This window comes from Pyrus communis, chromosome 5 (assembly GCF_041283825.1).
Source record: "Pyrus communis isolate YQ-2024b chromosome 5, ASM4128382v1, whole genome shotgun sequence".
Lineage (NCBI taxonomy): Eukaryota > Viridiplantae > Streptophyta > Magnoliopsida > Rosales > Rosaceae > Pyrus > Pyrus communis.
In genome coordinates, this window is record NC_142569.1 from 16,258,065 (window position 1) to 16,283,758 (window position 25,694).

At 36.6% G+C, this 25,694-nt stretch overlaps 5 protein-coding genes across 11 annotated transcripts; 1 reads left to right on the forward strand and 4 right to left on the reverse strand.

Moving 5' to 3' along the window:
- The first annotated feature begins 572 nt into the window (after positions 1–572).
- LOC137726385 (putative ubiquitin-conjugating enzyme E2 23) lies at positions 573–7,975 on the forward strand. Of its 4 annotated transcripts, none has more exons than XR_015962845.1 (9): positions 593–781; positions 1,602–3,679; positions 4,342–4,488; positions 4,885–5,376; positions 5,958–6,027; positions 6,111–6,250; positions 6,423–6,734; positions 7,161–7,632; positions 7,765–7,975. XR_015962845.1 is itself a non-coding variant. In XM_068465306.2 (8 exons), the coding sequence occupies exons 2-8, from the start codon at positions 1,646–1,648 to the stop codon at positions 7,410–7,412; spliced, it is 3,447 nt and encodes a 1,148-aa protein (XP_068321407.2). In that variant the 5' UTR covers positions 573–781; positions 1,639–1,645; the 3' UTR covers positions 7,413–7,975. The 4 variants fall into 4 exon arrangements, 2 of the variants coding, with proteins under 2 accessions (XP_068321407.2, XP_068321406.2); XR_015962846.1 differs by having other exon boundaries at positions 671–781; positions 7,161–7,465; XM_068465306.2 differs by having other exon boundaries at positions 573–781; positions 1,639–3,679; positions 7,161–7,975.
- A 521-nt stretch (positions 7,976–8,496) lies between these two features.
- Positions 8,497–10,201, reverse strand: LOC137726101 (uncharacterized). Of its 2 annotated transcripts, none has more exons than XM_088694607.1 (2): positions 9,733–10,201; positions 8,497–8,902 (listed from the first exon to the last, which is right to left on the reverse strand). In XM_088694607.1, exon 1 carries the CDS (start codon positions 10,199–10,201, stop codon positions 9,746–9,748), a length of 456 nt encoding a protein of 151 aa, XP_088550733.1. In that variant the 3' UTR covers positions 8,497–8,902; positions 9,733–9,745. The 2 variants fall into 2 exon arrangements, with proteins under 2 accessions (XP_088550733.1, XP_088550734.1); XM_088694608.1 differs by lacking the exon at positions 8,497–8,902 and adding an exon at positions 9,555–9,586.
- On the reverse strand, positions 8,497–14,802 carry LOC137721894 (transcription factor ABORTED MICROSPORES). 2 transcript variants are annotated; one of them, XM_068460921.2, is made up of 10 exons: positions 14,331–14,802; positions 14,048–14,224; positions 13,742–13,820; positions 13,585–13,653; positions 13,344–13,428; positions 12,805–13,145; positions 12,170–12,472; positions 11,750–11,926; positions 9,733–11,398; positions 8,497–8,902 (listed from the first exon to the last, which is right to left on the reverse strand). In XM_068460921.2, the coding sequence occupies exons 1-9, from the start codon at positions 14,426–14,428 to the stop codon at positions 11,189–11,191; spliced, it is 1,539 nt and encodes a 512-aa protein (XP_068317022.2). In that variant the 5' UTR covers positions 14,429–14,802; the 3' UTR covers positions 8,497–8,902; positions 9,733–11,188. The 2 variants fall into 2 exon arrangements, with proteins under 2 accessions (XP_068317022.2, XP_088550732.1); XM_088694606.1 differs by having other exon boundaries at positions 12,805–13,428; positions 14,331–14,625.
- Positions 14,803–17,847: 3,045 nt separating this feature from the next.
- LOC137724370 (transcription factor ABORTED MICROSPORES-like) lies at positions 17,848–19,592 on the reverse strand. The gene is made up of 6 exons (XM_068463116.2): positions 19,409–19,592; positions 19,217–19,310; positions 19,010–19,115; positions 18,578–18,790; positions 18,304–18,480; positions 17,848–18,209 (listed from the first exon to the last, which is right to left on the reverse strand). The coding sequence occupies exons 1-6, from the start codon at positions 19,494–19,496 to the stop codon at positions 18,105–18,107; spliced, it is 783 nt and encodes a 260-aa protein (XP_068319217.2). The 5' UTR covers positions 19,497–19,592; the 3' UTR covers positions 17,848–18,104.
- Positions 19,593–21,405: 1,813 nt separating this feature from the next.
- Positions 21,406–25,330, reverse strand: LOC137722971 (transcription factor ABORTED MICROSPORES). 2 transcript variants are annotated; one of them, XM_068462112.2, is made up of 10 exons: positions 25,208–25,330; positions 24,968–25,025; positions 24,545–24,650; positions 24,247–24,429; positions 24,077–24,149; positions 23,902–23,970; positions 22,850–23,539; positions 22,324–22,644; positions 22,068–22,244; positions 21,406–21,789 (listed from the first exon to the last, which is right to left on the reverse strand). In XM_068462112.2, exons 3-10 carry the CDS (start codon positions 24,643–24,645, stop codon positions 21,577–21,579), a joined length of 1,827 nt encoding a protein of 608 aa, XP_068318213.2. In that variant the 5' UTR covers positions 24,646–24,650; positions 24,968–25,025; positions 25,208–25,330; the 3' UTR covers positions 21,406–21,576. The 2 variants fall into 2 exon arrangements, with proteins under 2 accessions (XP_068318213.2, XP_088550735.1); XM_088694609.1 differs by having other exon boundaries at positions 25,130–25,241.
- Positions 25,331–25,694: the final 364 nt, after the last annotated feature.

Consider the following 25,694-nt stretch of genomic DNA (forward strand, 5'->3'; position numbering starts at 1 on the left):
GGTGAAGCCTTGAAAGTATATTTGTATATTATCATTTACAAACCCTAATACCCAATTTAAGTATATAACTTCTTAACTTGTAGATTAAAACATCTATCATGCATTTGAGGTCTTATGTTCTATTTCCCTTACCATTGCTTGACCAAGTATTTGGTTTTAAAGATCTAGAAATCGTGTTGCTTTCTCTTTCTCGTCGATTCTCTTGTAACATTGACCATAGATATAGGTGAACAACAATTGTAATTGAATTTTTTTTTTGGATAAATGATAAGGTTAGTAGATTAAATTGTTAAATGTTAGGGGTAATGCGGATCGTACCTGCACCAAAGTGCATAAACATTATTATTTTCTGTCACTACGGTAAAACATTATCTGCTCTTAGTTCTTAAAAACAATAGTTTTTTTTTTTGTCAAAAGATATTTTTGTTTATTCTAAGTGAGTTGTGAAGTTTTTCTGATTTAAAAAAAAAAAAAAAAAAGCAGGTTCACCTCCCCAATTAATTAAGAAGGAAAAGAAATCTAGAAGCGAAAGAGAATTTAAAATGTCATTATTATCTTTTTCTTAAATACAAGCCTCTCTCATATCAACATCATCCGAATTACGAGAATACCCCTAGTGCCGCTTCCCTTCCAGCTCACAGCTTTATACCCTCCGTTCAAAAAACCGAAAGGCTCTTCCCATTCTCTCTCCGTCGTCTTCCTCCTCCATCAGAGTATCTCTCTCTCTCTCTCTCTCTCTCTCTCTCTCTCTCTGATTCATCGAGCACCCAGATTTCTTCAGGTATATTCTCACACAACCCCTCCTGCAATCATCTAATTACATATACCTCCAAGCTCCATTTTTAAATTATTAGTTTTATTAATTTTAATCGTTTTTCTCATTTACTTCCGATTGCAAATGGGCTGGATTGAAATCCATGATTAAACACACAATCTAATAGAGATGATATTTTATATCGGTTTTTTCTGTTATGCTTTTTCCATTTGTATTGTTTGATTGTTGGGTTTGTCTGCTAAATGTGAGCTACTCTCGGCTTTCTAAGCTGCAATTTTATTGATAAAATTGGTTTTTTTGTGCACCCAAATCATCCTATATGTTGTTGAATCCGACTGGAATATTGGGTTCCACGTTATTATCGGATTCGTGCCTTGGTTTGTGCTTGTGAATATTTCTTAGCTTGTTGTGATTGGATTCTGATGTTAATTATTAAGTTTCTTATGTTGGATGAATATCATGTATTTGGACATGTGTCTTCTTGTTGAACTAGTTTTTCGGGGTTGAAACTTTTCGGTGTAGACTTGTAGTTTAGTATTGGTTTTCCATCTGAGAAGTAGGTAGTCACAGGGATTATGTGTTAATCTGTTGTTATTGGACTCTTTTTATAACAGGAACATTTTTAAGTAACTCACTTTTTTGGTTAAAAGTAGTAATACGTAGAACTCTATAGTTGCCCAGAAGCTTTTTTAAAGGTTGAAAACATATGAGTCTAGCTTTATGATTAAGTTGATAAATTATCAATGATAAAAATGTGTTTCCTTTCTCTTAAGAAGATGATAAATCTCAAAATTTTGCTATTCGTTTTGGTTGTATATGATTTCAGCTTGACGTTAGATACCACATTTATCGCCTGTTGTCAGATTTTGGATGGGAACCAAGGAGCATGACACTGTTTTTAAAGATGACAAGCCTACTGCTATTGACCACGATAATATTTCGTTGAGCCAGGTTGATTCTTCAACAAGCACAGTTCTTTGCGATTCAAATGTAACTACTGAAAGTAATGAAGTTAAAAAGTTAAGTGAGGCTGTCAGTAACATTAACAATACCCCATATATTTATAGACAAGATGTCGTCAGGAGCAAGAGTGGTATGACTGGGATTGTGACTGAGGTTGCTGGTGATTCAGATTCTGATAGTAGCATCACTGATGACGAGGATGACGATGAAGATGATGACTGCGACGACGATGAGAATGAGGAAGAAGGTGGTAATAACAATAATACTACTCATGGGAATGGTGACGAGAACAAAAATGGTAGTAATGATAAGACTGGTCCCCTTCCCGCTGACCAGGTTCGAGTACTTTGGATGGATGAGACTGAGTCAACCCAAAACATTAATGATTTAACAGTTGTTGATCGAGGGTTCTTACATGGGGATTTTGTTGCTGCTGCTTCTGACCCAACCGGGCAAGTTGGTGTTGTGGTGGATGTCAATATCTCTGTTGATTTATTAGCTCCTGATGGGTCAGTCATAAAAGACCTTTCATCCAACGAATTAAAACGTGTGAGGGAGTTCACCGTGGGTGATTATGTGGTCCTTGGTCCCTGGCTAGGTAGGATTGATGATGTTTATGATAATGTGACAGTTTTGTTTGATGATGGTTCTGTGTGTAAAATTATGAAAGCAGAGCCGATGGATCTGAAACCGGTTTCCAAGAATATGCTTGAGGATGTGCATTTCCCTTACTACCCAGGTCAGCGTGTGAAGGCAAGATCGTCAGTTTTCAAGAATGCTAGGTGGCTATCTGGCTTGTGGAAACCTAATCGTGTGGAAGGTACTGTTACTAAGGTTACAGTTGCTTCAGTATTAATTTATTGGATAGCTTCTGCTGGCTGTGGGCCAGATTCTTCTACCGCACCTGCTAAAGAGCAGATTCCCAAGAACTTGAAATTATTGTCTTGTTTTACACATACAACTTGGCAATTGGGTGATTGGTGTCTTCTTCCCTCATCAGTGTCATCATCTTCCATTCCGTTAGACAAGGGATCATCAAATTTAGAACCTCATGATTCTGTAAGCAGTGACTTAGAACCTACTCAAATGGGTAGTAAGTGTGATTCAGAGGAGAGTGCGCTTGATGAACCAAATGGCAATCACGAATCCATGGACATCGATCTAGTATCTGTATTAGATGGAAACAATGGAAATACTGGAAGGAATACATCTGTTGAATCTAGTTTGTGTAATAGTTTATTGTCAGTTTCAAAGGAGCCAGTTCATGAAACCTGGCCTCTTCATCGCAAAAAGATCCGCAAAGTTGTGGTTAGGAGAGACAAGAAGGCACGGAAGGAAGAAAATTTTGAAAGATCCTTTTTGATTGTCAATACCAAGACGACAGTTGATGTGGCATGGCAGGATGGTACAACAGAACTGAAACTGGACTCAAAAGATTTAATTCCGCTTGATAGTCCGGGTGATCACGAATTTGTTGCTGAACAGTATGTGGTGGAGAAGGCGTCTGATGATGGTGAGGATGCTTATGAAGCTAGGCGTGTTGGGCTTGTGAAAAGTGTCAATGCCAAGGAGAGAACAGCTTGTGTGAGGTGGTTAAAGCCAGTTTCCAGACTGGAAGATCCTAGAGAGTTTGAGAAGGAGGAAGTTGTGAGTGTCTATGAGCTTGAGGGGCATCCGGATTATGATTACTGTCATGGGGATGTTGTTGTCAGATTGTTGCCAGTTTTTGTCTCTGCACAAACCGCTTCTGGGACAGACTTAGATGAGGAACCAAAGCAACAAAACGGACCAAGTGATCTTAGTTCCGCTTCTACAAAAAAGGAAGATCTATCTAGTGATGAAGCTTGTTTGGACTTCTCCGATCTTTCTTGGGTTGGAAATATAACTGGTCTTAAGAATGGGGATATTGAAGTTACATGGGCTGATGGGATGGTTTCTACGGTATATTCATTTGCCTAATTTCAAATTGTCACTCTTGTTTTCTTGTTCACGCTTTGGCTGTCAATCAACATAAAACTTTGTATCAGTAACTTAGAATTATTAAATTGATAACATCATCACTATTACTTCTTAGTTCTAACCTCTCCTCCCCAAAAAATGGTTCAGTTTACTTTTTGAAGTCCACTTAAAAATTCTAGTTCTCGGAAGTCCTTTTCCTGAGGGCTCCACTCCTGATGGGCGTCCAGCCCGTTCCGTGCCTCGGAAACGAAATCAAAAAAGACTTTAATAGTGGCTTATCTTGTATTGGAATTGTTAGTTATATTGATTAGGATGAAAGAATCTAGTCAAAGGGAGGGATGTAAACCATGTCATATAAAATCTTCGATTCAATAGAGTATGAGAGAAAAGAGTAGAAACTTATGGGAAGCTTCTGATGGTAAGCAGCTGCTCGGAGAATGGTGGGTGTAAAACAAAATTGGGATCTTATTCGAATATATTATTTTGGATTATTGTTTGATCACAAGATTTTTTTTTTCTTGGTTGTTTTTCCTTGCTCTGGCATAAAGACAACTAAATTTGTGCTTGTTTTTCAAAATTCAATCATATGTCAAATTTTATGGAAGTGTTCCAATGTATTTCTTGTTTCTTTGATTTGTTATTAGGTTGGACCTCAAGCAATTTATGTTGTTGGCCGAGCTGATGATGATGACTCCATCGGTGCTGGAAGTGATGTTAGTGATGCTGCTAGTTGGGAAACGGTTAATGATGATGAGATGCCTGCACTATTTGTCCCTGCGAGTACAGAAGAGGTTTGTTTCTGTTTGAAATAGCTGTATGTTTAACCATATTTACAATCGGATACCTGCCCAAAAAATAATTACATTGTTCCATGTATTTCAAGATGTTGTTCTTTCATCTGGGAAAGAGGAGCTTTGGGCCACTAGTCCTAATTGTAATCCTCCCTCTTTAAGGACGTGAGTTTTTGAGTTTATTGGCTTTTAAAGTAATATTAAAATGACAGACTGGGTACTTGTATTGGGAAACTGATTATGGTTACTTGAATTCATCATATTGGGAAACTGATTCTTCTTCTGGATGAATTTATTATTTTCTTAAGAGTATATTTGTATAGAGAAGACCTTAAATATACTTTATTTGGTTTGATTCTTATTGTTGAATAAGATGAGAAAGTTGTTGATGTTCAGGAAGTTCGGCTACAAAATGCCATTGGGATGAATTTTGAAGCTGAAGAGAGTGGAGAGAATAATTCTGGGAGGAACCCGGCATTGTCTGTTCCCTTGGCTGCACTTAGGTTCGTTACCAGACTGGCACATGGTATATTCTCAAGAGGACAAAGAAATTTGGATTCAAATTCTTTGGATACTGAAGGTGAGGGCGAAGGTGAAGTTGAGCCTCGGGAAGTAGAAATTGCTCAGGGAGGAGATCACGGTGAAGATTCCAGCTCTCAGAAATCTAATGTGGTGGATCCTTATGGTCTAGAAATAAATAAGGAAGAAGAAGAGAAATATGTTACCCCACAGGCTACAGAAATGTTTGATGCAGCAGAAATTCTATGCAACTTAAAGACTGAAGAATCAGATTTTGTAGAATGCAGTAAGGATGATGCTTGCAGTTTCAAACGCTTTGATATTGCCAAAGATCCTTTGGACCATCATTTCCTTTGTGCAGCTGGGCAGGTATTTTTTCTATTTCAGTTTCAACCCCATTATTGCTTTGTATTCTTGAAGGATCCTCGTTCTGTAGCATGGACCTTTTATAGATTAGGTATAATAGGCTAGACAAGGATACATATTTTTCCTTTAAAGAAGAGAAAGAAGAAATGAAAATAAAGCGGTTAGATATATTTGTCTATTTGATTTTCCAGTTTCTGTTCCTGCTTTATATTTTATTTGACATACGAGGACTAATGAACTGGAAATTGTTACAGAGAACTAATAAAAAGTCACACAAAACTTTTTTTTATCAAAAAACACTTGGACCATTTTTCTTATTATTTAAGGACAAAAAACAAAAAAGGAGTCACACTTCATGAGGGTTTTGAATTAAACAAATGTCCTTAATAATAAAAGAGGTGCCCTTAATGATAAAGAAGTTGTCTAAGAGTATTTGAATAGTTTTTTTTGCGAGGGGCTTTCTATTAATTTTCTAAAATTGGTTTGCCGCGACGACTAAAGCCTGTCATTCTATTCTGGCCTTGTTAATAGGTCAACTGTCCTCATACTTCTAACCTGTTTTTCACATTAAATGATACTTACAGAATACCAGTGGAAGAAAGTGGTTTAAGAAGGTTCAGCAAGATTGGAACATCCTTCAAAATAACCTTCCTGGTAAGGGTTCAGTTTCTTATTTTGACGATCACTATCTGTCCCATTTTAGAAACACTTGATTTTAACAGTAAATTTTTAAACAGATGGGATTTGTGTACGAGTTTATGAAGATCGAATGGATCTCTTGAGGGCAGTTATAGTTGGGGCTTATGGGACACCTTACCAAGATGGCCTCTTCTTTTTTGATTTTCACCTCCCTCCAGAGTACCCTGATGTTCCTCTGGTTAGAACTACTTTTTATTATTTATTAATCTTTGGCTATACTATCATTTTTTTTTTCACAACATTTTTTTTGGATTTGATGCAAAAAAAAAAAAAAAAAAAAAAAAAAAGACAGAAAAAGAAAAAGAAAGAGCATTTATCTGTCGTTTTCTGAATGGATTTATGTGTTACAGACAGCATACTATCATTCTGGCGGCTGGCGGATAAATCCAAATCTATATGAAGAAGGCAAAGTGTGTCTTAGTCTTTTGAATACTTGGACTGGCAGAGGGAATGAAGTGTGGGATCCAAAGTCTTCTAGCATCCTTCAAGTTCTTGTTTCGCTCCAAGGGTTGGTGCTAAATTCTAAGCCATATTTTAATGAAGCGGGCTACGATAAGCAGGTTGGGACGGCTGAAGGAGAGAAAAATTCGTTGTCCTACAATGAGAATACTTTCTTACTGAACTGTAAGACAATGATGTATCTTATTCGGAGGCCACCAAAGGTGATGTATCAGATATCGAATATTCAATTTTTATCTTGTTCCGTTATAAGATTCTATTTCTTTGTGTGTATCATATATGATCGTTTCCTCATATCTTTGATGCATTAAAATTTGTTTGGTTATAGGGGTTCTATATTAGTTGGATATTACTCAGTCTGTTGATATAATCTTTTCTGTTTGAGTTGGGTGTACCCCTTGAAGTATATGAGCAATATCCGCACATGGTAGGAAAAAAAAGTGAACTGTATGCATTACATGGCATCTTGAAAATATTGAATCTACTTGATGTTTTGTTTATATTTGCTAAATACTTGGGGAATGCTCTTCACGTTTTATGTTGTGTGGTAATTTTACAAAGAAAGTCCTATATGTTTCTTTTATCTTTGACTCAATAAAGTTTAGTAATAGTATTGTTGGCATGTCTAGGACTTTGAAGAGCTCGTCAATGACCATTTCCGGAGGCGTGGTTTCTATATCTTGAAGGCCTGCGATGCATATATGAAGGGCTATTCGATTGGTTCTCTCACTAAAGATGCCTCTCTTAGTGATAAGAGTGATGTAAATTCAACTTCGGTTGGTTTCAAGTTGATGTTAGCTAAGATTGTGCCAAAGCTTTTCTCGGCCCTGAGTGAGGTTGGAGCTAATTGTCAAGAATTTAAGCATCTGCAACAATCGTAGCATAGGTTTGAAGATTCTATTTGTCAAGATCTCGGATCCATCAAGCCAAAAAGGTCAATCCGTTTTGTTTCGTTGTTATTTTCTGAAGATTTCGGATACTTGTCAAAAGGTTTTCACATTCAATTTGAATTCATTTTTTCAAACTCAATAGAAATTGAAAGCCTGACCCATTTTAGTTGAGACTTCAGGCTATCCCCAGACGTCTACACCTTGTCATTAGGTATACTATCTCCCTTTTTAGGCATACTGGGGGTTTGTCGAGGCAAAGTTGCCGGCACTCCCCTGATTGGGAGTGACTTTCGGCATCTGGTTGCTAGCTTATGTTGACATATCTTCTGGTAGCTTTTGGCAGGTGCTTTCTGCAGCCGCAAAAGCAACCATAGCTTTGCAATCACTTTTCGGTTGCTCCCTCTTCAGGATTTTTATGGATTTAATTGATACTATATCAGATTTACTGTGTGGATTGGCTTCTCACAATTGACTCAACTCTTGCCTCATTTGTTCTATTCACTTATTCAACATTGTAATCAAGATTTAATTCGAAATCCAAGATTTTCAAACAATTTTTTTTTCAGTTTTTAGAATGCTATTTTGTTTAGCTATTTTGTTTTCGGTCATTTTGAGCTGCATCTTTTACCATGGACTGCTTCCATATTGCAAAAATATAGTAGAAAACTAAACTTGGAATTTGGGTAAAAGTCAGAATTTATAAATTGATATGCACCAATTCCCCTGTTGGATTCATAAACATACAAATTTAGAATTTCTGAGTGAAAGAAAACTTGGAATTTGAGACCTTCAATTCCTAAGTTTAAATTTCATGTAAATAGATGTCATTTTTCAATTTCTATAATTGAGAGTTAAAAAATAACAAATTCCGTATTCAATTTCATTGTTCAGTTAACCAAACAAGAAAATTCACAAATTTGAGAAAATAAAATTATTTGGTAATCTTAAATTTCTTCATCCAAACATAGTGTAATGGATGTTAAGTTGATTTGATTTCTATAAAACTCCTCTAAACCCTATCATTTTCGAGTAAACATTGAACCCGTCATTCACCAATCTGTTAAAAACACAAGGATTGTGTCCAAACGAAATCATAAATTTCTGCAACATAAATAATTGACATCCGAATGAACCGAACAATCCTGTTCAAGCTAATCAACATAACTTAAATGATGAGATTTGCATAAAATCCATCGATGCAATACTTACATTATTAGTAAGAAAAAGAAGAGTATAAGCTCACAGATTCAGATCTGAATAGAAGAGTGGGATGGGAGAACCCATCTGATTGACATAATAACAATAACAATACTAAAATTCTCCTCTCACCGATTTGCTACGGGAGCGATCGCCGCTCTCTCCTGCAATGCTTAAACCGAATCCACCTTCACTACTTTGTGCAAACTTTAGGATTCCACGTGATACTGTTGTTGGTAATTACTATAACTTCCACGATTATTATAGTTCCTTTGCTCCTTCTCCTGATATGCCACAAGAAAGATACGTGAGTTCCCGGCAAGAAAGATGATCCACATTGCTATACTAGCTAATTACCAGGTTAGGCTTTGTGGTTTCACATTTTAGAACTATGGAAGGCTTATCTGAAGGCAATAGCTTGCAGGAACGTCGAATCACTGAAACAAATGAAAATTCACTGCGGGAAATGCAGCTTCTTCCCAATTTATACCATGCCAGATAATGTGGAATGTGGAATGTGGAATGTGTCCTAGAATTAAGTGCCTGAGAATTATGGATTCTATATAAATTTGAGTTAGAAGTTCAGGCATTTAAAGATCTCCGGCGATTACAAGTTTACAACAGATACAAATTACTTAACAATAAGATGCTACACCAGTTGATCCTCTAATGGAATAACGGTTCATGAACACTACGCAGTTCAATATTAACAATTACATGTCACTCAACTCATTTCGATCTATGAGAAGTAAAACTTCAATTAATCAGAAAGTATCATCACTATCATCATCATCGTTCACAGCTACTTAAAATCTGATACTCCGTCTTAAACTTCAAATTGTTCATCAAATATCCGAATTTTTCCGGCAACAAACTTGTGCACCCAAATTTATAGTTCAAGCATTCCAGAATCACACCACTTAGGGCACATCGAAATCAGTTGTTCAACTTCAATTCTCACCCAAATGCTACCAGTCATACATCCCGTTGCAAAATAAAAAATTCAACATTCAATTGCCGTTTTTATGTTCATTTTCATCTCAATAAACATCAAAATAACCAAAATTTAAATATAAAAAGAAAAGATATATAAAAAGCAAGGATAAACAAGTACCAGGCAAAGACGTTCATAGACCGCCGGTCTTGATGAACCTATTTCGCGCCAAAAACCTAGACACAGGAGGGGTAAGCGCCACAGTGATGGGAACCCGAATCGGAAACAGAGCCTTGTTGCAGAGCAAAGCCAATGCCAGAGCCCCACCAGTCGAAGCCGCGAGCTCAGCCGTCCGATTCCTCTCCTTCTCCACAACCACAGCCGTCGATTGCCCGTTTCCCGATGTGGGTCCGTCCCGAGAAACCGAACCATCGGAGATTACAGGTGGGTTTTGGGGGGTTTCGTCTTTGGAGGACACGCTCCCCATGTGAAGCTTGGCGAGCAGCGATTCGACGTCGACGTTGTTCTTGATGGCGACACAGAGGCCTGTGATCGAGGCAGCTGAGACTGAGAAATGGACGCCCAGTGCGACCTTGCCGTACTTCTTCAGGAGCTCTTTGAATCGACCGCCGGTGGCGACAGGGGCCATTGATGGACCAAAAAAGATGGGATTTTTTTGGGATGTCAGTGGGGTTTTAGGAGAGGGAGGGTCGAGTCTAGGGTTCTTGTGGAATTTTGCACGTAGACCGTGTTACTAGGTTTCCTGGGATTACTTGGTGATGGGGAAAGTCTCGATATTGGAACTGCCAAGTGGTTGGTTATGGGCCTCACTCTGCCTTTGTTGGGCCAATTGGTAATGTCCCTAGGTCCTTTTTTTTTTAATTTTATTTTGGGCCGTAACTAATAACCCATCCTGAGTAAATTTGGTTTTTATTATTCAAGGGATATAGTTGATCTAATCTAAATTATAAAAAAATTGAATTTGGTTGTAAAGATGAGAGTACATCGTTCTAGCCGACTTAGTTAAGCTTCTGGTTTACAAATGGTAGGTGTAACAAGCAAGACTGAAAATTAAAAGTATTTATCAAATGAGTTTCAATTTTCAAAAAATGTGAAAACAAAAACTGCAAATAAATTGGTTTTCTAACGGCCCCCTCAAAAAAGAAAGAAAGAAAGAAAGATTTAACTTTTTGGTTTTCAGTTTTCAATTTGTATTTTTATTTAAAAAAACTTTTTGCTAAAAAAAATAAATACAAAAACTGAAAACAAAGTTATCAAGCGACTCTAAAAAAAACTTGTTAGATTTCACATCAATGGAAAGAGTGAGAGATTCATTGTTCATGGCGACACTCACTCTTTCTATGTGTGAAATCCCAATGTCGGACATACATATATCATTATAATGTAATTTTTAGACAATTGGCGAAAATTGGTTAATAATAATATATCAAAGACTAAGCAATTGATTGGATAGTCATAGTGATTTAGGGTTGATATATAAAGAGAGCAACGTTTCTGTTAGTTTAAGATATGTAGAATCTGTCCTTTGAGATTGTGCAAAAACTTGTATCAAAGTGAAAATTAACCAAAACATAAAGTACTGAAAAATGCTTTTCCCATATGGAACACTGAAGCTTTATGCTTCATTAGGAAGATGGTGCAAGTGGAGGGGACTAAAATGGTGGTTGTGGAGGTGTTGGTGGTGGTGGTGGTCATGATGGTTGTCCAAGCCAACGCCATTTTCCACCGCTTTAGCTGTCTCGCTGCGCGGTCTTGACGGATTTCTTGTTAGCTCTAGCAAGGAGTCCCTCACATCATCAGCTTCAACCATATCAGTATCCTTTTTCTGGCAACAAAAAAATTGAACAAAATCACTTTATGTAAGATCAATGCTTCTTTAAATTGTATGGTAGATGTTACAACCCTCTTAACTTTTCTCCCAATACTTTTTCTCAACTCTCTCACACAGATAAGGGGAAGGTGTATAGGAGCTTGCCTCATCTCACTAAGGAAACTCCTTGCATACAACAAGTATACGCAATGTTGCCCTCGCGAAAAACGACCCTCACATACTGATTATGTGACATATAGTTGTGAGACAAGGGATTGTGTACATTCGTTGTATACCCAAAAAATTTCCCTACTATGTGCAACAGTTGGAAAAAATTTAGAGTTTTGAGCTAGAAAAGCAACTAACCTCTACAAGGAAAACATTGGACACAAGGCATCTGAAGGTAGTCACATTTGCATTAGTAACTTCCAGGCTCAGTGAACTCAAAGCCTCCATCAGCCTCACAAATCCACCAGGCTTTTGCTCACAGAACACTTTCACAAAGAACTGGTTTCCATCCAATTGAGCCACTTCCACTTGGGGCTGCAACATTTTCCATTTCTTTGATTAATACCCAAGAAATAAATTAATCCCGAATAGAAAAGGGTAGTCGTTTTCACAATCCTGTTTTCTCCTTATCCTTTCCTCCCATTGCTTTTGTCCATTGGTTCTACATGGATTTATTCAATCCAATGGCTAAAAAGAGGGAACGAATGTAGGTGAAGTGCAAAAATCACTTCCCAAAAAAAGAAAAACTTCAAGAAGAGAAGAACACAAGATATGTACCTCCATTTGTTCTGTCTTGTGATCATGGACAGTATATGAATAATCTCTGCTTTGTTTCGAGACGCTGCAGTCTCCCGGTGTTCCAAAATGAGAACCATTTGAAGCTTTATGATCATCTTGATGATCATCTGTTTTAGGCCTAATGTGATTAACTCCACTTCGGCTCTGAATTTCTGATTTGACATTTTTCGTAGCAGCATCATCATCTGCATGATCATCAAGCTCATCTTGGAGCTGTTTAGCTTGCTTCTGCAGCTGCTTCACATATTCAATTGCATCCCCAAGAATGGAGGCCCTGTCCAACTGTGAATTGAAAGGGAGTTGGCATTAGATAAAAGACAACATTTTCAATGAGCCAATTACTTTTATAGTCGAGCGATATTCTAATTTAATCTAAACTGTAGGGAGGGAGATTTGAACTTGGGTGTAGAAGAGAGGAGGATACATTGCCCTAGCTAACTTGACTATGAATAGGTCTTCTTATGAGCCTATTACGTGAGGTTACTAGTGAGTTCTTTCTTTTCATATCGTTTATAAAGCCTGAATTGATCCAACACATTAACGAAGTAAGACATGACACAAATCGAATGAGGCTTCAAAAGAAAAGATGCAAGATGATGAAATGCAATGGGTACCTTAGAAATAATGGGAACCAAAGACCTAAGAGCATAAAGTCTGTCATTAAGCTTCTTCCTTCTCCTTCTCTCAGCAATAAGGTTTTTGGCTTGAGGCCGTTTCCCTGTCCTCCTTTGATATTTTGTATCCTCATCCTCATCAATCTGATCGCTGCAATCCGACATAAAATCCCCAGCTTGTCCCTCTGCCTCATGTGTATTCGAGTCCCGCTTCTCGTTACCCTCTTGCTGATCAATGTTTGGTACTAATGCCTCCATATATTGTTGCATATCCATGTGCTGTTGTCTCTCACTTGTGATAGACCTCTGCATCGCCTCCATCTCTTGAAACCCATTTTCTGCTGAAGAAATATCAATATTATTCTTGGTTAGGTTTCCCGAGTTGTAATTAGTAAATTGCTGCGAGAAGTTCATTGGAGAATTGCTTGTTCTCTCCATGGATACATCATATGGATGCAGATTCAAATTCTCTGAAGTAGTTTTGAATGAAAGATGGTCTAAAAATCGCTTTGATCCGACTTCACTCATTTTGCGCGTACCGGTTATGTTAGTCAGGGCCTCCTCCTCTAGTGAGATGTTGTATTGGGCTGCGACAAAATCAATAACATGCTGATCTTCAAATACCTGCAGTCACAGAAAACAGAAGAATAAAATAACTGCCATGCTAAAGATCATTTTTTTTCAGATAGTGAAGGAAAACGGTTTACTTATGGCTCATACGAAATGTGCATGAATGCAGTTAAATATACAAATAAAAGTTAAAGATACTGGAAACATTACTTGTTTGGTAACAAGAAGCTCGATTATTCCCCCCGGTATTGGAATCACAACCCTGGTCCCAATAGTTTCCTGCAAGTGTAATCAAGAAAAGTATGAGCTCGATATCAAAAGGGCAGTGCCTTCTGGAAATAGGAGAAAGGGAGCTAGTGGTACATACCTCTAAAGTACTTAAAAATGTGTTGTTAGAGAAGTTTAACCAACTGGTTTGGTTTGAAATCAAGGTCTCTGCATAAATCCTGTCAGTAATCACACATTTAAATGAGGCCAGGCCAAATGGTTAACAAATTAATCAAAGTACACAAAAGAAAGTGTGATACAGTCTTTCATTTTTCTATATCGTCAATTTGGATCGCACATCATAACATGTCAGGCCGCCTTGAAGGGAGAACACTTTGTTCATACGGCAAAAAAAAAAAAAAAGGAGGGATAAAGGAGAAAACTGAAACAAATAAATAGGTTATACCCGGAGTCTAGGGGCATGGAAGAAGGTATTTGGGCTAGAAGATCACAAGATGTGGTTCTTGGATGCTGTAAGATTGTATCCCTACATGCAAGCACTGGAGGGAAAGGAAGATTTTGTCCAGCATCACTTTGGGAGATCTCAGTCCCAGCACAGCAACAATCAATCAACTCAATAAACCTAAAAATAAACCACAAGTAAGTCACATACGCGCACGCGCACATATACATATATATTGGGACATGAAGAAATTGAAAGATTGATAATGTAGTTATGGTTTCATAACCTTTGGTCTTCACTTAGTTTCCAGAGAACACAACAGTCCCAGCCTTTCAAACCCACAAGAGATCTAAGCCTGTGGATGAGGTATGGCATGATCATCATTGCCGCCTGTAACGATTGAAAATACAAAAGCGAGGGGAAAACGCGGAGTAAACTGATTTCAAATTCCAACACAGAAGCTTAAGAGTATCAGTTCAGTTGGCAGCAATAGTTAACTGCACCATCATCATATTCAATACCTCAGCAAACTCAGAAGAACAAAACAAAGATTCTAAAACCTTGTACATAATTTTGTAGCTTTCGATAAAATCAAGAAGAAAACACTTTTTATATGGCAAGAACTTGGTAGGTAAACTGCAGTCCATGCATGACTCTGAGAGAGAGAGAGAGAGCTCAATTAATTAGTTTAATTAATTTTGTGTTTCTTTTTTCTCCTTTTTTTTTTGGATAACTAAGGAGGATGGCTGGGTAATGATGGGAGGAGCATAATGCATGAGCTAATATAGCGTGCAAAGTGGTAACTAACATTGTTAAAGTTTTTCATTCGTTTTGGTTTGGGATATGTATTTGCTCATGTTTCAACTACTCCAATTCTCGAAATGCTTTAAACCAAAAACGGAAACCATATATACGTGAGCATTCCATTCAAACAGTTGGTGAAGGAAATGCAAACTAGCTCGGATGATTGTCCGCCTTTTAGATGAAATGCCCAACAGTCCGCTAAGCTACGAAGTTCGACCTAATTAATTAAGTATTAAAAGCCCTTCATGCACCCACTATAGTGGCCAAACAGTTTCAAAAAAACTATCAGCTATAACTCGCGGTTTGTAATCATATTTGCAAAGTTTCATAAATTTTTTTACAAAATCATCGTAAGACTTAATTATTGTTAGTTTTCCGCAATATAAGTTTATAAAAAAAATCATCCGGGACATTCCAGAAATGTTCTAGCTCTTGAAGGGCCTTGCTAGTAGTTTTACTTTATTTTGTTGGAGTTTTTTAGAAGAAATCTCATTATCCCACATTGGTCATCACCAAAAGTTTCTCACATTTTATAAAACTTTTGTCTCTCTCTCTCTAAGTGATTGAAGAGATGGACATTGGAGAACTTAAACCTTGGGTTTGGACTTGGGTGTTAACTTTCATATCGACAATCCCACCTTTGACTCTTTATCCTAAACCTAGGTGGGTGAACAACCGACTTAATGCAACTTTCATATTGACAATCCTACCATTGACTCTTTCTCCTAAACCTAATGCATTGTTGTTTTTTATTTTTATTTTTATAACAATTGATATTTTCTACAGGGAGGTGGTGGCAATAACATGGTTCAAATCCGCTTTTGGTAAGAATCAAACTTAAGACCTCTCACTTACAAGTGATGAGGAATACTAATAGACCGTAGTATCTAAGTGGTTGCTCATAGCACTTCTTACCCTTTTTTTTTAATTTTTAATTTTATTACAGTTGTTTATTTTCACAACAAACATAAGCAGTTTTGAAAAGAAAAAAAATGTTTTTTTTTTTTTTTTATAACAAACGATATTTTCTATGGGGAGGTGGTGGCAATAACATGGTTCAAATTCGCTTTTGGCGAGAATCAAACCGAAGACCTCTCACTTACAAATGAAGAGAAATATCACTAGACTGTAATATTTAAGTGGTTGCTCAAAGCACTTTTAGCACTACAAATTACCAAACATTTACCTCCTAACTAGCCTTGAATAATTCAAACATAACCACCAACCAGAATTACATAGGGATGTAAAAGAAACTAAAAAAATGTATGCTTATCATTTATCGTTTGACAATTGTTTATAACTCCAACTTCTATGCATTCATCGTATGCAAAATTTGATATTTGTTCATCAAGTTTGGAAAAATATCCATGACTATTAGATAAGAAGGTGACCAAAATTTGAATCCATGTAGGAAATTTGCTCAATCTTACTACATGATAAAAATCCATGAACCGTGGGGAGAGAGAGGGACTAGTAGGTTCCCGTTTGGGTTTGGTCGAATTTTTTATGTTAGAAAATTGTGATGTGGAAGTTATTGAGAATAAATTTTATATTGATGAGAGGAGAAATGTTGCACGTGTTTATAAGTAGTTGGGTTACTCCCCATATTGTCAATTGGTTTTATGATGGAACCTTAACTTTCTTCATGGTATCATAGCAGGTTGTCGTCCCACGTGTGAAGTCCAACGGTCACACATGCTCCACGTCACCATTCACCGATATTGTGTTGTCCACATGTTAGGCTTGAAAATTCATTACATGTGAGGGGGAGTGTTGAGAATGAATCCCACATTGATGAGAGGAGGGACCTTGCAAGTGCTTATAAGTAGTTGGACTACTCTCCATATTGCCAATTGGTTTTATGGTGGAACCTCAACTTTCTTCAACAGTTATATTAATAGTTAAGTGGGTCTCACTCATGCCACGTTGAGTATTTTCAGTTTTATTGACGGAGTATGCCACGTTGAGTATTATCAGTTATATTGACAAAGTTGACAAAAAATCATCGTGAATCGAAAATAGAGTTTCGGGATGTAAAGTGGAGAAATTTGAGTTTTAGAAGACAAACACTAACCTTACACCACCATTACTATTACCACACCTTTGTTGCTACCGCTCTCTTGCGGAAGCGGAGTATCAAGCTCTTGCTTATGCTTGTGTGGATACAATATGGATCCAAGGTGTCTTGCAAGAGCTTCCTTGTCCACTCACTCGTCTGGTTCTTAATCTCTCAGCAACATATTTAGCTGCCAATCCAGTATTTCATGCCTGGACGAAACATATCGTCATTGATTATAACTTTGTGAGAGAGTTGCATCAGGCAGTCACCGTGTTTAGTCCATTCCCTCCACACATGAGCTTGCCGATGTCTTTACAAAAGGCTTCGATACAGACTGTTTTGAGCTTCTCGTTTCCAAACTTGTCTCCTACTCCGAGTCAAGTTTGTGGGGGAGTCTAAGGGAGTCATAAGCATTAATTCAACATTATTTAGGGAGTACTATGGTCGTATAAAGGGATCTTTCCGATGTTGTTATCAGGCAATAACTCTATGTATTTTCGTTGTGTTGTTATTAGGCTCTAACTCTATATTTATCTTGTATTCATGCCTTTTGTAACTGTAGAACACACTAACTCCATTGCTTGTCTAAATATGTGTACAATTGTTCTATGCTAATACGAGGAAAGTCAGTTTTTACGGTGACAATTGTGGGGCGGCAACGATGGTTGTGGTGATGATGATGGTGATGTAAGATTAGTGATTGTAGTGGTAGGTGGTAACGGCTACTTAAGGAAAAATGTTTAGAGAGATAAATAACATCATTTTTTTTTTAATTTAATGGAGTATTACAAAAATTAAAAATATTCATTTTATACTAAACTATGAGCTCTTTGTATGTGTGCGTCTTGCGAAGTTCAAAATCACAAAACATATTTTCGTGTTATTTTAAAGAAGTTCTGAACTCATTGATGCTCGTATGTTCAAACCCCACCTCCACCAATAAAAGAAAAAACATGAAGTATATTTAAAATAACCATTATAACTAAGTTCGTACGACATGAAGTGAAAGAAACCGAATGCTCCTACTTAACTCATACATGAACTGAGTAGATTATGATCGACTGATGATAAAGATGTTGTAAGTGGTATGACGAAGTAACTGTAGAGATGGTGTTATTGGTAACGATCATGATAAGAGTGACGATCCACTGATCTGCCATTCCATATATATAATGCTTTAGCCATCATCTCAGATTCTCAGGCCACCCTTATGATGGATTCCATTGACAGTTTCCGAGTTATCTCCAGCAAAGAGTCCTTAACATGATCAGCTTGAACTATTTTACCGGTACTGTCATTTTTCTGCACAACCAAACATAATAGTTATCAGCTAATATTAATAAAATATAATAAAATGCCTTGGGGTATTAAAGATAATTTAGATAACGTTAATTACCTGTACTTTAAAGACATTAAAGATCAGGGTTTTGAAGCTAGTCACATTTGCATAGGTTACTTCCAAGCCTAAAGTATCCAATGCCTCCATCAATCTCACAAACCCTCCTGGCTTGTGCTCACATAATACAGTCACGGAGAATTCATTAACATCCAACTCAGTTACTTCCACTTGTGGCTGCAATTAGTTTCACATTCTTTTGATCACCTAAAGAGATAGAACTCCAAATATACATCCAAATTTAAAAAATATAAGATTTTAGTTTAGTCTATACCTCCATCTTTTCATTTTCCGGTGTGTTTGCAATGATAGTTTCCATTTGACGGAGAAACTCTGATTGTAAATTGCTATTGTTTCCACAAATATAACTAGTTTCCTTTGCTCCACCATTTGAGTTAAGTTCAAGCTCTCCAGCAAGTTCTTTTACTTGCCTCTGCAACTTTGACACGTAAGCAATTGTGTCCCCGATGACGGAAGCTCTGTCCATCTAAGAATCAAGATGATTAGGCATTATATTAGAGCTTCTCCTAAAGATTGTAATCACATTAGCTGAATACAAGATGTGACAGCGTACTAATCACATCAATTGTTCGTTAACATATCAACTGCCAGCGCACGTTCCCATTATTCTGCATATGTCTAAATGAAAACGCTGATAATACTAATCTGAAAATAAAAACAAACACTTAATGCAATTGATCATCACCCCAGTATTGTTGGGAAGCAAAGTGCGAAGGATATGGAATACGTCGTTAAGCTTATTCCTTCTCTTCCTTTCAGCTTCAAAGTTTGATTGAGGTACTTTTTCATTCCTACCGCAACAATCAGTTCATCAGTAAACGTTAAAAAAAAAAAAAAACAGAAAAAGTCACTGGGAAAAGGAAGAAATAGAGAGTAGCTAGCTAATTATAACCTTTGGTCTTCACTCAGTTTCCAACTTTTCAAACGCACTAGAGATCCACGCATCTGTCTGAGGCTTGGCAGGGTCATCATCATGTTCATGCCACCTGTAAACGATCGATAAAACATTAATTTCAAAATCCCAAACCTTACCGAATTAGTTGAGTGCATAACAAGAACTGAGAGAAGAAAAATATATAGCTACCTCTTGTGCCTGCACATGTCAGTAAGAAAAACGCGACGAGGACGAAAGAAGAAACGAGGAAGCAGATGAAGCAAAGGTAGAGATCCATAACTTCAGTCAATTGATCAAATCAAGTAAATCAATTTGGAACTCTTGCATTTGACAAAAGTGTTTCTTTTTTTATAGAGAGAGTTTGGTAGGTGAACTGAAGTCCATGCATGAGTGTAGCGTGAAAGAGAACTTAATAAAAAACTACACAAACTAATTAATTTCTTTTTGTGTTTTTTTTGTTTCTTCTCTTTCGGTAATTAAACAGGATGGCTTGGTAAATATGAGAGCATATTGCATGAATGAGCTGAAACTTTTCTAAAGTTTTTCATTCACTTGGGTTTGGTATATGCATTTGCTCATGTTTCAACTACTCCATAAAGCTAAAAAAAACTAAACCGAAGGGGCAATTGACTAAAAAAATCTAAATTGGAAGGCCAATTGTCTAAGAAACCTAAACTGAAATGGCAACCCGTGAACACAAAATGCCTACTTTTGGATTAGGTTGTGTTCAAACCTATATCGCACAGGGAATAAGAAGGGATAGAGGTATGGTATCTTCCACACATCAGATGCCAACTCATTGCCAAAACAGAATAATCTCATCAAGTCACCTCTTAGTCAAAGTTTGTTATCACATGCCATGTACTTGTAAAATTGTTAGTGAAGTTTGTTAATCACACGTCATCTTCCTGTAAAACTGTTATTGTTTACTTCAGATTAGCTAGTGATTAGTTAGGCTCTTGTCTTATGTATTCTATTAATTGTGATGTATTCTCAAGTGTAAGATCTTTTTTTTTTTCTTTTTTTGGGTAACATGGAAGAAGAAAAAAATGAAACACCTAAAGAGCAACTAGTTTAGCTAGCAACTTCAGAACAGTCATCGGAAAGAGTTTGAACTAAACAGGGAGGAGACTGCCCAAGCTCTTGGAAATCTATTTAGCTATTTAAATCTAATTTGGCCAACCGTTCAGCTGCAAAACTACGCTCTCTATGAACATGTTGCAAATTACAACTCCAGTTATCTATGATCAAACTTCTCTATTCCGAGACAAGACCATAGAGAGGATGATTAAGGATAGGCAAATAATGAATGAGACCACCAAAGAAGAATCAACCTCCATAATAAGATGAGAGAAATTTCTAGCTTTAGCTATCTTCAACTCATAAAACAACCCAAAGCTCAGCATAGAGAACTTCCCCAACTCCTTTTTTTAGCAATAAAAGCAGTGATCCAATTACTGTGAATCTTTAATTAATCCTCCATTTTCACTCCATCTGGGACCTTTAAGTTAAATGTGGATGGTGCTAGGCATGTGTAAGATCTTCCAAGAAGCCCCTCAGCTTTTAAAATTAATCATGTTTTGTGGGAAGAAAGTTGAGGTTTTATAACATCAATAAACAATATGAAGAGTAATCCAAAATTCCTTACAAGTATCTGCAAAGTCTTTTCTTTCCTAAACGTGGAATTCAAACTCTTAACGTGCTCCCTCACTTATATGTAGCGAATTTCCAAGTACATATACATGCATAATGAAGTTGCATCATATTGAATAGTCTATAGGCTCTTAGTTATTGGGTGAAAAAGGAGGATATAATAAATAATAACAAAAGAAAAAAGCACAGGGTTAAGTCCTAGAAACAGGAATTTCTAGGAACGATGTTTCTAGGGAAAAAAAAAAAAAAAAAAATCCTCAAAACACTGTTTTGAAAATACTTAAATCGCTGTACGTGCTTAAAACACTTGAAATACAGTTTTGAAAATACTTAAAATTTCTAGAAATAATGTTTTTTCTTCTTCTTCAAAATAGTGTTTTAACTATATTAAAAAAGATATTTTAAGTATTTTTGATATGAGAACACTATCAAATTATATTTGAAAATATGATATGATGGTCTGAATACAAGTTGTTTTGGTGTTTAAAAACTCTTACCAAATCGTAGCTTTGAAATAGAGAGGAAACAGGAAATTAGAAAAATTATCTCAACTCTTCAAACGTAGTTTTGATCTAGCAAACATGTATTTGGCCCAAAAGACCATAAATCACCGCATAACGCATGTCGAGCATGTCCATAATCTGTCCCGCTAGTTGTTCTCATCAGAATGCTTAATACATAATTAATTAGTAGATTATGCTAAATTAACTATAAAGATGTTGAAGCTGGTACGAAGAAGCATGGTAATCGTGGAGATGGTGTTGTTGGTAATGATCATGCTGAAAATGATCCAATGGACTGACATTCCCTGATGCTTTAGCAATCATATCAGGCCACCCTTTTGATGATGGATTCCTTGTTATCTCCAGCAAGGAGTCCCTCACATGATCAGCTTGAACTATTTCAGTGTCCCTTTTCTGCGTAATTAACATATAATAAAAACTTAAGTGCTTTTCACAAATAAAAACTCTTGGTTATGTCAAAAACACTTAAAGCACCGGTTTGAAGAAAAAGAAGAAAAAAAAACTCATCGATCCAACTATTATTAGACCCGTCAATTAGTGTGTCTGACACTTAGTTGTTAAATGAGGGATTTTGTCTTTTATAGTAAGACTCTCGAAATATTCGCTAACATTAACTTTAACAGTTGTCAGGAGCTACATAATTAAGTAATAAATAGGAGATAATTGGTTACCTCTACTTTGAAGACGTTAGAGACAAGGCTTCTGAAGCTAGTCACATTTGCATTGGTCACTTCCAAGCCTAAAGAATCCAATGCCTCCATCAATCTCACAAACCCTCCAGGCTTGTGCTCACAGAATACAGATACAAAGAATTCATTTCCATCCAACTGAGTAACCCCTACTTGTGGCTGCAACCATATTATTCCATTAATCGTTTTGTTATCTGAAATTTTAAATTAACAAAACATATATAAGATGAAGTCATACCTCCATCTCTTGTCCCCTGTCATTAGTACTATCTGAGTCTTGGTTTTTTTGTTTAGAGATATTGCCAACGTCTCCTGCTGTTCCCACATGAAACCCATTTGGAAGCTCATCATTTTCTTGTTTATTTGCAATGGTATTTCCGTTTTGACTCAGAGTTTCTGGCTGGAAATTGGTGTGGTTTCCACAGATATTATTGGAATTCCTTTTCTTAGATCCTCCATCATTTGAATGCTGTTCAAGCTCCTCTTGGAGTTCTTTTTCTTGCCTCTGCAACTCCTTCACGAACTCAATCGCATCCCCGAGTATGGAAGCCTTGTCCATCTGTGAATCAAAATGAGTAGGCATTAGATTCTGCTAAAGATGTCACGTATTTTATATAACATTAGCCCGACCACATGATGTGACAACATACTTATCACACTAGTTACTACTGTCAACTGTTAATTAATTATCAACTATCACATAAGAAAGTGTAAAGATCCATCTAGTACAATTGAAATAATAATAATAATGCCGTGGTCATCACCTTAGAAATGTTGGGAACCAATGAGCGGAGGTGATAGAGCCTCTCATTAAGTTTCTTCCTTCTCTTCCTCTCCGCCACAAGGTTTTTGGACTGAGGCTTTTTTCCTGTTCTTCTCCTATAATTCGTGCCACCACCATCATCAAACTGATCACTGCAATCTGAAGCTGAATGATCTGCAGTTCTTCCACCCTCGTGTTTAATTGAGTCTTGATCATCCACAACCTGCTGCTCAATGTTTTCTATTCCCTCAGGAACTTGAATATTATTATGCAAGTTTTGTGCATTAGTATCAGCTTGAAGCCCCATCTCTCCCAAAGACTCATGTGAACCCTGATCAAAATTATAGACATTATTATTGTTACTATTTTGGAGGAAATTCATTGGGGAAGTGCTGCATAGGCGGATTTGGTCAACTGAGATATCGCATGGCAAATTCGAATTGTGATCCAATGCCATTGCAGGAAAAACAGGTTGCTGCTGGAAACTATGATTGTTGTTTAGATGATCATTTCCCCCATTATCATCTACAAGAAATGCCTTTGGTCTTCTGTCATTGCTCATGTTGTTTATATCCACGGTGAAGCTTGTATTTGTGCTTGCATTGCAGCTTGCACTAAGCAGGATATCTTGCTCATGTGAAATGTTGCATTGGGCAGTGATAAAGTCAATCACTTGTTGGTCTTCAGAGACCTGTCAAAGTGGGAAAAAATGCAAATACTTAAAAATTGTAATGTGTGAATTTGTTAGTTGCGGGCAAAACTATAAATTGTGACACTTACCTACCCCATCTCTCACAAAATTTATGTAGGACACAAATGTTTCAAATAGTTGGTTTACATTATGTACACGAGAACTACTAGCATATAAACGTTTGCATGTGGCAACTCTCATACAAAAGGTGAGCCTTTGTATTTGGGTCCAACTCAGGCTCAACTTTTGTGTGAGAGGTGGCACATATGGACGTGCATATGCAAGAATTTCTCTACATGAAAGATCTAAAATAACAAATTGAAAGGAAGCTGTTTAAAAGTTAAGCATCATATATATCATACATCTCTAGAGACAAACAGCTCAATCAGCCCTCCACCACTTGGAACCAAAACCCTGGTCTCATCTCTTTCCTGCAAAATAAGTGATGAGGAGTATAGAGTTACATTAATTATATGCTCAACAAAGAGGGGATTTTTTTTCTTAAAAATATCTAAAAGAATTGAACGACCACTATACCGTAGGACTTAAATCTCTATTAGCAGAGTTCAACCAAATGATCTGGTTTGAAATTAATGCCTGTGCATAAATCCTGTGCAAACACAATTTAGTTTTTACTTTTAGTACTAATTATAATTGAATGATTAAAAATATACAAAAAATGAAGGCTAAATAATATTTAGAGGTACCCAGATTCTAAGGGCAGGGAAGAAGGAAGCTGGGCAAGAAGATCACAAGAATTGGTTCGTGAGTGGTGCATTATATCCCGGCATGGAAGGACAGGATAAACTGGAAAAAGAAGCTCTTGTCCTCCATTTGTCTGAGTGTTTCCATCAGTCCCAGAACAACAACAATCCATCCACTCAATAAACCTAATTAAAATATAAAAAATCTTTAAATTTGTCACACAAAGAAGAGATAAGGAGGGTAATATTTAGTTAATTTCAATTAGCAACAGATCATTAAGTAGTTCCTCTCTTAATTAACCTTTGGTCTTCACTCAATTTCCATAGAACACAATAATCCCAGCCTTTCAAACGCACAAGGGGTCTAAGCCTATCAATCAGATTTTGCATAATGATTTTCATGCCACCTGCAAAATAATATGATTAATTGTGAAAAGCCAATAATCGAAACAACAACAACAAAGCCTTATACCACTAAGTGGGTTTAGCTGTATGAATCTTATAATGTCACTGCGCTCAGTTTTGCACCAAATATTCCGTTAGTCAATAATTGAGACATGGAATTAATTTCAAATTGTTCAAACAGAGAATTAATTTTGAAGAATCAGCTAAAATTTGTCATAATTTGGGAGTTCTTTACAATGCTCCAAATTTTTTTGTTTATTATTATGCAACAAGTTTTGTCAACTAACATGCACCCAACAGAAGAACATGCAAACCCTACCAGTCAGATGACAATTAGTACTTCTTGCTTCCAAGACTATTGCAGCCGACTGTTTTCACTGGGAAGAGAAAGAAAATTACTAAATGAAAGAACAAACAAGAAAGAAAATATATTAATCAGAAAAGGTAAAAAGGTAGCTAGAAGGGTCCAAGCAAAATTTACTACTCGATAGCAATTGTTAACAACTTCTCACACTCATCATTCAAAAATTAAGCTCAGACAGTACAGCATCCACCTCACCTCAGTATCGCAGAAAGATACACATCTCTGCAAGCTGAGAAGAAACAAAGTCGTCAATATATATTCTATTCTGGGTTCCAGTGAGCGAGAACCAAGAATTAAAAAACAGTTGAACCCTCCCCATCTCACAAATGTTTCTTTTTATATATACGTGTTTAGGGCTTGGCTAGCTACCTTGGTTGGTGAACTGCAGCCCATGCATGAAGGAGAGAAAATTGTTTTTATTTCCTTATTGCCAATGAAGAAAATGATATATTTTAATTCAACAGTGCTACACGACTATATTTCGTAACCTCATAAATAAAACCATATTATGATATAAGTGCGTTCATTTTATATAAATTGTTATGACCAATCGGTACCAATACAAATATATATACATGTATATATGTATCAGTTGTTTCATAATGTAGTAAAATAATTAATGTCTTTAAAAACTCTAATTTACCTAATATATCATAGTCGCTTAGTAAAATTTATAAGTGAT

What these genes read in the sequence shown, in the direction of transcription:
- LOC137724370 (XM_068463116.2), bottom strand. Translation starts at nt 19,496, where the DNA reads ATGGATCTCTACCTTTGCTTCATCTGCTTCCTCGTTTCTTCTTTCGTC. An exon ending in GACATGTGCAGGCACAAGAG is followed by an intron (nt 19,311 to 19,408) that starts GTAGCTATATAT and finishes GATCGTTTACAG; the next exon opens with GTGGCATGAACATGATGATG. An exon ending in CGGAAAATGAAAAGATGGAG is followed by an intron (nt 18,481 to 18,577) that starts GTATAGACTAAA and finishes AACTAATTGCAG; the next exon opens with CCACAAGTGGAAGTAACTGA.
- LOC137726101 (XM_088694607.1), bottom strand. Translation starts at nt 10,201, where the DNA reads ATGGCCCCTGTCGCCACCGGCGGTCGATTCAAAGAGCTCCTGAAGAAG.
- LOC137726385 (XM_068465306.2), top strand. Translation starts at nt 1,646, where the DNA reads ATGGGAACCAAGGAGCATGACACTGTTTTTAAAGATGACAAGCCTACT. An exon ending in TCCCTGCGAGTACAGAAGAG is followed by an intron (nt 4,489 to 4,884) that starts GTTTGTTTCTGT and finishes GTTGATGTTCAG; the next exon opens with GAAGTTCGGCTACAAAATGC. An exon ending in AGTACCCTGATGTTCCTCTG is followed by an intron (nt 6,251 to 6,422) that starts GTTAGAACTACT and finishes TATGTGTTACAG; the next exon opens with ACAGCATACTATCATTCTGG.
- LOC137721894 (XM_088694606.1), bottom strand. Translation starts at nt 14,428, where the DNA reads ATGATGATCATGCCATACCTCATCCACAGGCTTAGATCTCTTGTGGGT. An exon ending in AGCTTCTTGTTACCAAACAA is followed by an intron (nt 13,429 to 13,584) that starts GTAATGTTTCCA and finishes CTGTGACTGCAG; the next exon opens with GTATTTGAAGATCAGCATGT. An exon ending in CCAATGTTTTCCTTGTAGAG is followed by an intron (nt 11,399 to 11,749) that starts GTTAGTTGCTTT and finishes TTTTGTTGCCAG; the next exon opens with AAAAAGGATACTGATATGGT.
- LOC137722971 (XM_068462112.2), bottom strand. Translation starts at nt 24,645, where the DNA reads ATGAAAATCATTATGCAAAATCTGATTGATAGGCTTAGACCCCTTGTG. An exon ending in TGGTTCCCAACATTTCTAAG is followed by an intron (nt 22,645 to 22,849) that starts GTGATGACCACG and finishes TTTGATTCACAG; the next exon opens with ATGGACAAGGCTTCCATACT. An exon ending in ACAGGGGACAAGAGATGGAG is followed by an intron (nt 22,245 to 22,323) that starts GTATGACTTCAT and finishes ATATGGTTGCAG; the next exon opens with CCACAAGTAGGGGTTACTCA.